The sequence below is a fragment of the Zea mays genome, chromosome 9 (assembly GCF_902167145.1).
Source record: "Zea mays cultivar B73 chromosome 9, Zm-B73-REFERENCE-NAM-5.0, whole genome shotgun sequence".
Classification (NCBI taxonomy): Eukaryota; Viridiplantae; Streptophyta; class Magnoliopsida; order Poales; family Poaceae; genus Zea; species Zea mays.
Window position 1 is genome coordinate 142,165,427 of NC_050104.1, and position 9,529 is coordinate 142,174,955.

Here is a 9,529-nt window from a genome sequence, read left to right on the forward strand (position 1 = left end):
GCCACTGTGAGCGCCCCGCGCCCTGCGCTCACGCCTATTTCGTCGCTGCTGACGCATACGCCTGGCTCCCCTGCGTCGGAGAAGCTGCAGGCCGCGACGACCCCGTCTGTGACGCAGCCACCTTCTCCTGTGCATACGGAGAACGGCAGCACCGCTGTCAACTCGCCAGCGCCGACGGGACGGCAACCGGCCTCGGCGAGGCCAGCCAAGCACTCGACGGACTCGATGTGGTCACCTTTCGCGCCGGAGATGCAGCAGCAGCAGCCGAAGCAGGTGGAAGTGGTCGACGTGGAAACGGGCGATCGGCTGTCGACGCACGAATTGGGCCTCATTGAGATGCTTGGCAGCTCAACTGACAACTCCGCGGAGTCCTCAGCTAAGTCATCGCTGGACAACGTCAACGAGCCACCACTGCCGCCAGCGAAACGGACGGTGTTGGAGAGGGACGCGGAGGCGGTGCCGATGATGAAGATTAAGGAGGTCCCGAAGCTGTGGCTCAACAGCAAATCGGCCGAGTCCCGACTTGTGGCTGCGGCGGCGGAGGAGCTGTGGCCGCACGACGTCGTGTGCAGCCGCGTGCACGCCGTCATGCTCGCCGAAACGGTAAGCTGTTCCAGCTCATAACTAGAGATGGCCAAACGGGCCGGCCCGGGCCCGGTGAAGCCCGGCCAAAACCGGGCTGGGCCTGCTGAGCCAGCGGGCTTAAGTTTCTGTCCAAGCCCGGCCCGCAGCGGGTCTAAACGGGCCGAGCCGGCCCGTTTAGCACGAAATAACGGGCCGAAAAGCGGGCTAAACGGGCCGGTAAGCACGTTTTAGTGTAAAAAAACGGGCTTAACGGGCTTAGAGGTAAACGGGCCGTGCCGGGCTAGCCCGCCGTGCCTAGTTTCCTGTCAAGCCCGCCCGCTTATTCTACCGTGCCGGGCTCGGACCGGGCCCAAAAAGCGGGCTTCGTGCCGGGCTCACGGGCCTCGTGCTTTTTGGCCATCTATACTCGTAACGTTGGTTGACGTGGAATTGATCTTTCTGAATACAAACTCCCATCCTCCCAAAATAGTGTCGCTTTGGGTTCTTATGTTACATGCAAGGTAAACATTTCTAAATTTAACTAGAGTTATAGAAAATATTAACAATATTTATATCTCTAAATAAGTTTATTGTAAAATATATTCAATAATAATTACTATTATCCACAAAAATACTGATAATATATATATATATAATAAAAATAATAAGGCTATTCTGAGCGGTGGTTTCATGCACATTTAATAGTGTATCACGTCAGTTTTTTTAACATAGTATAGCATTTAAGAGGATCGAGTTTCATGTGATGAAATTAGTTTCATGGGGATGAACCATGTCAACTTGTTTCCAAGGTCTTAAAAACCGTGTGAAACCTCCATCAAGAATGATTTGTTTCATATTCACATAATTTACTAACTTCTATTGGCCACTGATTTGCGACATTTAATTGATATGGTAGCATATGAAATAGTGACGTGTAATATTGCGCTGAGAAACATTGTTTCATTCATAGTTTCATATCACTTATGATAATGTGACAACGTTGTAAATAGTGCTACGAAACTCCCATTATGAATAACCTAAGGCCCCGTTTGACACGAGGCTCTCTAAAAGTGACTCCGGCTCTGACTTCTCTTTAAGAACAACTTCTCTATAGGAGTCAGTGTTTTTTTAACAAATCGTTTGGTAAAACAGTTCCTCTTGACGCGAGAGAAGAGGAGTGAGAGGAGCCGCTAGGAGCCAATTTTTTTTTTGGCTCCAACTCTTCTCTATAAAAATGGCTCTGACTCTTTAATGATCTTTGTTGAGAGTTCTTTTTTTTTTGAGATCGTTTGGGAGAATTCCTCTAAAAGCTGTAGTCGGAGCCGATTTGAGATCCTCCAAACATGCCCTAAGTGTTTAATTTCATAGAAAATAATGAAATTAACGAAAGAAGTGTCCAACGGAGAAGGGGTTCGGACTCACTGATCTCTAGGTCATAGCCTCTGGTAGTCCCTGGTCAGCCTGTGTGGACTGTCCTCAGGACAATCGCCAAAACCCCCCGAGCCAACACCTACTACGCCGCCGCGCCGCCGCGTCAAACAACGGCGAGAGGACGCCTATGGCATTCACTTCCCAATCCCTAATCTTCCGGGCACCCGCCTCGCCCTCTTGTGCCCGCATAACCCCGTCATCCGGTCGCGTCACCCTCCGGGACCGCAGCGCCGTTTTCCCGCTCGTCGCGGCGGCCTCCACCTCGATGGCGTCCTCGGAGAGCGAAGATAAGAGGGAAACCAAGCTGTGGGGCGGGCGGTTCGAGGAGGGCGTCACCGACGCCGTGGAGCGCTTCACGGAGTCCATATCCTACGACTGGCAGCTCTACAAATACGACATAATGGGCAGCAAGGCCCACGCCTCCATGCTCGCTGGCCAGGTATATCCTGCACGCTCCTCGGCGGTCGGTGTCGTCTAGGTGTTCGACCAACTGGATGTCCCGTCAGGTTGGGGCTCCGTCGGACAGGTTGGGGGTTGTTTGTCGGGGTCAGCCCGCTATGAACCATCTTACTCGCCATGTGCTCGAGAAAATGTCAGCTTCTTCGTTGTGCTCCTCTGCTATGCTGTTGCTGGGATCCATAGGTGTTCAAATCCGCTAGCTTTCTGCCAGGTGGCACTGAGGAAGTTTAATCTGACTACCCACAAGGTTTTACCAGAAATGTTGTTCGTTGTATTTTGGTGAAATGGTGAATCAAATTGACTGTCTTAATCCTTAAGCTATATGTTACTTAAAAAGCTTATTATCACAATATTTGAGTTGGGTTTCTGAATAATTTGCAATGCAGGGTTTGATAACAGCTACTGATAGGGATATCATCTTAGAGGGGCTTGATCAGATAGAGAGGCTGATCCAAGAAGGCAAATTTGAGTGGAGGAAGGACCGGGAGGATGTGCATATGAACATTGAAGCGGCTCTAATTGAAAGGGTTGGTGAGCCAGCCAAGAAGTTGCATACTGCTAGGAGCCGCAATGACCAAATTGTGACGGATCTAAGGCTATGGTGCCGTGATGCTATTGACAGGATTTTGATTCGTATCAAGCAGCTTCAGGTTTGCTCTGAATTTACTCTATGTTGCTCATGAAGTCCTGCCACTATCATGTTCACATTTCTTTTCTATCTTTCACTGCTTGCCAGTGTGGCACTATTTTGTTTTCTACTTTTTTGCTCAATTAACACGTGGCCATTCTAACAATTAAGAAAATCTTGCTCGTTTGAAAATCCAATGATTCTTTTTATTTTTCATTCTGTAATGTCAATTTAGGGTAGGAATTTCTGAGAGAACTTCTGGTTAACCTTCCTGCTTCTTGATGTAGAACTGATGCAAAATAATACATTAATGTTTTCAAGTAAAGACTTTAAGAAAAGCTGTTTTGAGTACCTGATTGCTGATGTTGTGTATTCTCATGACTGCATTAGTGATTCCAGTCTGTAATGCTAATGCATAATTTTTATATTTCCCGATATATATGAAGAAGCTGTTCACTTGTAATATTAGCATAACTCTTATTGTTTCAGGTGTCTCTGGTTATTTTGGCTTCAAAATATGTTGATTTAATAGTCCCAGGTTATACCCATCTGCAAAGGGCGCAGCCTGTTCTGCTGCCACATCTTCTCTTATCATATGTTGAACAGGTGATTGGAATCTTTTTAGCTTTCTTGATAACGCGACATTGAAACTTTATTGTTATTTTTTAACTCGAGGAAGCTATAATATTAGTGTTGAATGTGTGCCACCTCTAGTTGATGATTATTCCCCGATTCGCACCTTGTGGTTATGATGCAAACAAGTTCTTAAATCACATGTCTCTCTATATATAGCGACCAAATTAGTGCACTCCTATGTAACCAAGATATATTCTTAATGCTTAATGTTTGTGTGGTATATCAGCTCTGTTGATTTTTACGGTTAAACTGAATAATTGGGAAGAATTTTTGTGCAGAAAAGAGAACATTCTGTGTTCAAACAATCAGTTTTGTATGTTGACATCTCCAATGCAACAAAATAAGTTCAATTACGTACAACTGGTTTCACACGATTTGAAATCCTCCCACTGGTGCAGTCCAGATAATACACACACCTAATACTAAAAGTTCTTAACTTCGGAGTCCAGGATATAAATAAACTTGGTCTAATTAGGTGCGTTATCCTCTACAATCTTTGAGCTGCTGAATGCCTGAACCCCTAGCTCTGTTCACCATTTTAGCCTTATCTATAACAAAGCATTAAAGTCACATTTCTAGCAGTATATTTATTCTGTAAAAGGGTTTATTTATAGCTTGTGTCCCCGTGAAACAGTTTTTGTGGTAGCCCAGATAATTTATGGTAATCTTTTCGAATAAACCAGGTTACTCACGACTGCCTGACCTTATTCTGATGTACACTATGTGCAGTTGGAGCGTGATGCTGGTCGGCTGGTCAACTGCAGGGAGCGAATGAATTTCTGTCCTCTTGGTGCTTGTGCTTTGGCTGGAACTGGACTTCCCATTGATAGGTTTCAAACTGCTAAAGATTTGAAATTTACAGCTCCAATGAAGAATAGGTAACTTTTTTATTTCTTTCTTTCAATAATCCATTTCAAAAAAGGCTGCAAGTGTTGTAGCTTACTTTCTGTGCTATAACACTCTCTTGAACCGTGACAAAGCTAGAACTGTGTTATGAAACTGAGTACCTAAAACTTTTGTACTGTAGTTACTCTGCATCTGCTGGAATGGGATATCTTGACATGCAAGCACACATGAAATCTGTTATATACTTAACTTTATACTTCCAAGCACTTCGATTTGGTGGTGCCAAAGGAATGTATGAAAATGCAAGCCTTATTACATGGTCATATTTCTTCTGTAAACAAATAGTACTATACAGATATGACAATTTGAGAATTGTTTATGGACTACTCTGTGTTGGATATTTTCTCGGCTAGTTCCTAAGGCCATAGAGGGCTATCACTTTGTACTGTATATTCTTGTGTGTTGTGATTTTCTGCCAATTAACTAGAAGTGTCAGTCATGCCCTCAGTTACTAGTCATACTAGTAACTCAGAGAATTCCATATTGTTCAGTTTTTCTCTTTCAGCTAGTCCTTCCTCACTTAAGCTCGAAGTTTTTTCTCGTCTACAGCATTGATGCAGTATCAGACCGTGATTTTGTACTTGAGTTTCTTGCTGCCAATTCGATTGCTGCTGTCCATCTTTCGCGAATTGGTGAAGAATGGGTTCTTTGGGCATCAGAGGAATTTGGGTTTCTGATACCAAGTGACAAAGTTTCAACTGGAAGCAGCATTATGCCCCAGAAGAAAAATCCAGACCCAATGGAGCTTGTTCGTGGGAAATCTGCTAGGGTTGTTGGAGACCTCATGACTGTTCTAACCCTCTGTAAAGGCCTTCCACAGGCCTACAACCGTGACCTTCAGGTGAGCCTAATTCTCATAAGTATGTCCACTCTTACATGAGTGTGTATTCTGAAGTTTTCGTCCTGAGCAGGAAGACAAGGAACCCTTGTTTGATAGTGTGAAAGCTGTATTAGGAATGCTTGAAGTATGCACAGAGTTTGCTCAAAATATCTCTTTTAATTCAAAAAGAATACAAAGTTCACTTCCAGCTGGTTATCTGGATGCAACGACGCTGGCGGATTATCTCGTGAAGAAGGTAAACTCTGTTCTCTCATGACCGTGTAAACCAAAAGGAAAAATATTAACATAATTGCACGTAGCAGTTAGACATCAACTTTAAAACATGGTGATAGCAAAGGGACGCAAACTATCAGTACTGTACTGTAGCTCAACATTTCTTTTTCTATGCTTCACAGGGAGTCCCTTTCAGAACTTCTCACGAGATAGTTGGAAGGTCTGTTGCTCTATGCGTCTCCAAGAACTGTCAGCTAGCTGAGCTTGAATTGGCTGACCTAAAATCTGTCCATCCTGTATTTGAGGATGACGTCTATGAATACCTGGGGGTTGAAAACGCTGTAAACAAGTTCATATCCTATGGCTCTACTGGTTCAGAACAAGTGAAAAAGCAGCTTGAGGATTGGCGCATCCAGCTCGGGGTGAGCTCATAAGGGTTGGCATGGTTCAAGAAATAAGCTCGCAAATTAGTGCTTGCGATTTTTGAAGGTGTATGTTGACGTCGTGAACTTTTTCTGTGTGTTTGTTCATACATTTCGAAAACTGGAATGAATGATGTAAACATGTTGGACACCTTGAGCCTCTTTTATATATTATTATTGCACTGTGTTTTATTTTCGTCCCTATTTAGCATAGCTCCTTCACTCGTGGAGCAGCGGTAGAGATAAAACTGTTTTAAGCAAACAACTTATGCAAAATGCCCTCTATTTTCTTCTCTCCTGTTTCCCCCAACCTCTTTAGGGCTTGTTTGGTTAGAAGAGAATTGAGGGTAGATTGATTTAGGGATGAAAACGGATACTTATTCGGATATTAGTTTTCTTTTTGTCTTTTTTATGGTGAATAAATATAATATAAAATCTGCTATGTAAATTAATATTCTTGATTTTAGCATTGAACTTCTAAAGATTTATAAAAAATAAAGTTTAAATTTATCATATATCTTCTCAAATGATAGTATAAAATTCGGGTACCATTCGGATACAGATACTTTTTTTATATATTTTTGTTGTAGGGAGCAAGTAATGTATAAAATAATTTATGCAAAATTTTATTTTTATATGTAATAATATGCTTGATAAAATAAAAAGATTAACATCAAATTTTATACATATCAATTTTAAAATATTAGATTTGTTCCAAGAGTTCGGGTAACTGTTTTCATCCCTAGATTTATTGGAGGTAGTTTCAATCTACTCCCAAACCCCTTATAACCAAACATGCCTTCACAATCTCAACTCTCAAGGCTAGTTTGGTAACAATGGAATTGGAGGAGATCCATGTCTTGTCACAAAATCAGCCTACCCTTGCCCCCTCCCCGCCTCCGCCTCACTGACATCAGTGTGTTGGGTCGTGTTGCTGTTCCTCCCTATGCCTGGAGCAAATCGAACCTTAGAGCGAGCTGGTGCTCACGGGTGTGAGACTATGAATGAGCTAAGATAGACAACAACCGATACTGATTAGTTTCGCGAAAGACAACATGATCTTCCTCATTGCTGTCGCCCATGATTTGTGGCCTCCTCTATCTTGGCAAGCCTCATTTCTTTAGGGGGTGTTTAGGACAGTTCCGCTCCATAAATCAGTTGCCAAACACTCCCAACTCCAATAAACTCCGCTCCTAAAAAATGAGCAGCAAAAGAGGTGCTCCACAAATTCATGTTTCCATTATCCACATGAAGTTGGTATGAAATTACCCACCATGCTACTGATCACACAATATACCGCTTTGTTCTATTCTAATCACACAATATACCGCTTTGTTCTATTCTATTTTATTCCGCTCGTTTCCCCACCGAGTGTGGTAGCGAGGCTCGCCGGCTAGGGGCTCAAAGCTCACCCTCTCCTCCCATCTCCGTGGCTCGCGGGGCAGCGACACTCTCTCTCCTTCCCATCTTAGTGAATCACGAGCTCGCCAGGTAGCGGGGCAGCGACACTCCTCTCCTCCAATCTCCATGGCTCACCGGGTAGTCCGACAATGAGGCTTGCCGGACAGTGGCGCGAGCGGTTAGCTGCGATTCCTCTGTCCTTGTGGCTCATGGGGCTTGCCGAGCAGCGATGTAGCGACGCTCCCTATCCTTCCCATCTCCACGGCTCACGAGGCTCGTCAGGCAGCGAGGCAGCGATGCTCCCTCTCCTCCCATCTTCTTAACACGTCTAGTAGTGCGGCAGTGGGGCTCATCGGGTAGCAGCGCGAGTAGGCAACATGGGTGCGACAGCTGTGGTGTGATGAAAGCGACGGTGTCATGAGAAAAGTAGCCCATAAGGTGTTCGACAATATGCCAAGGAGATTGGAGAGCACAATTAAATGAGGGTATAATAGGTGGGGTCAAATTTGAAGGATATAATAGACATTTCATATTACTATCTGTCGGGGACCATAATTAGGGGTACCCCCAAGACTCCTAATCTCAGTTGGTAACCCCCATCAGCACAAAGCTGCAAAGGCCTGATGGGTGCGATTAAGTCAAGGCTCGGTCCACTCAAGGGACACGATCTCGCCTCGCCCGAGCCCAGCCTCGGGCAAGGGCAGCCGACCCCGGAGGATTCACGTCTCGTCCGAGGGCCTCCTCAAGCAACGGACACACCTTCGGCTCGCCCGAGGCCCAGTCTTCGCCAAGAAGCAACCTTGGCCAAATCGCCACAACGACCGACCGTATTGCAGGGGCATTTAATGCAAAGGTGGCCTGACACCTTATCCTGACACGCGCCTTTCAGTCGACTGAGCCGAAGTGACCGCCGTCACTTCGCCGCTCCACTGACCAGCCTGACAAGAAGACAGTGCCGCCCGCGCCGCTCCTACTGTTGTGCCACTCGACAGAGTGAGGCTGACAGCAGCCAAGTCCGGCCTTAGGCGCCATAGGAAGCTCCGCCTCGCCCGACCCAGGGCTCGGACTCGGGCTCAGCCCCGGAAGACGACGAACTCCGCCTCGCCCGACCCAGGGCTCGGACTCGGGCTCAGCCCCGGAAGACGACGAACTCCGCCTCGCCCGACCCAGGGCTCGGACTCGGGCTCAGCCCCGGAAGACGGCGAACTCCACCTCGCTCGACCTAGGGCTCGGACTCGACCTCAACCTCGGAAGACAGACTTGACCTCGACCTCGGAGGAGCCTCCGCCTCGCCCTGCCCAGGGTTCGGACCGACCACGTCACAGGAGGGGCCATCATTACCCTACCCCTAGCTAGCTCAGGCTACGGGGAACAAGACCGGCGTCCCATCTGGCTCGCCCCGGTAAACAAGTAATGATGGCGCCCCACATGCTCCATGACGACGGCGGCTTTCAGCCCTCTTACGGAAGCAAGGAGACGTCAGCAAGGACTCGACAGCCCCACAGCTGTCCTTCCGCCAGGCTCCAGCGCTCCTCCGAAGCCACGACATCACACGAACAGGGTGCCAAAACCTCTCCGACTGCCACGACGACGTGTACTTAGGGCACTAGCTCCTCTCTGCTAGACACGTTAGCACACTGCTACACCTCCCAATTGTACACCTGGACCCCCTCCTTACGCCTATAAAAGGAAGGTCCAGGGCCCTCTTACATAAGGTTGGCCGCGGGGGGAAAGGACGGAACGACACGCATAAGCCTCTCGCTCTCTCCCACGCGGACGCTTGTAACCCCCTACTGCAAGTGCACCCGACCTGGGCGCGGGACAAACACGAAGGCCGCGGGTTTCCCCTTTCACGCCTGTCTCCCTCCGGCTCCATTTCCCCCCTTCGCGCTCCGTCTCGCGCCGACCCATCTGGGCTGGGGCACGCGGCGACAATTTACTCATCGGTCCAGGGACCCCCCGGGGTCGAAACGCCGACAGTTGGCGCGCCAGGTAGGGGCCTGCTGCGTGTTGACGAACAACTTCCCG

At 47.1% G+C, this 9,529-nt stretch overlaps 1 protein-coding gene across 1 annotated transcript; it reads left to right on the forward strand.

The window, feature by feature from the left end:
• The first annotated feature begins 1,984 nt into the window (after positions 1 to 1,984).
• On the forward strand, positions 1,985 to 6,269 carry LOC100191977 (argininosuccinate lyase). The gene is made up of 7 exons (NM_001137401.1): positions 1,985 to 2,434; positions 2,841 to 3,104; positions 3,572 to 3,688; positions 4,448 to 4,596; positions 5,174 to 5,465; positions 5,536 to 5,700; positions 5,861 to 6,269. The coding sequence occupies exons 1-7, from the start codon at positions 2,123 to 2,125 to the stop codon at positions 6,110 to 6,112; spliced, it is 1,551 nt and encodes a 516-aa protein (NP_001130873.1). The 5' UTR covers positions 1,985 to 2,122; the 3' UTR covers positions 6,113 to 6,269.
• The last annotated feature ends 3,260 nt before the right edge of the window (positions 6,270 to 9,529 follow it).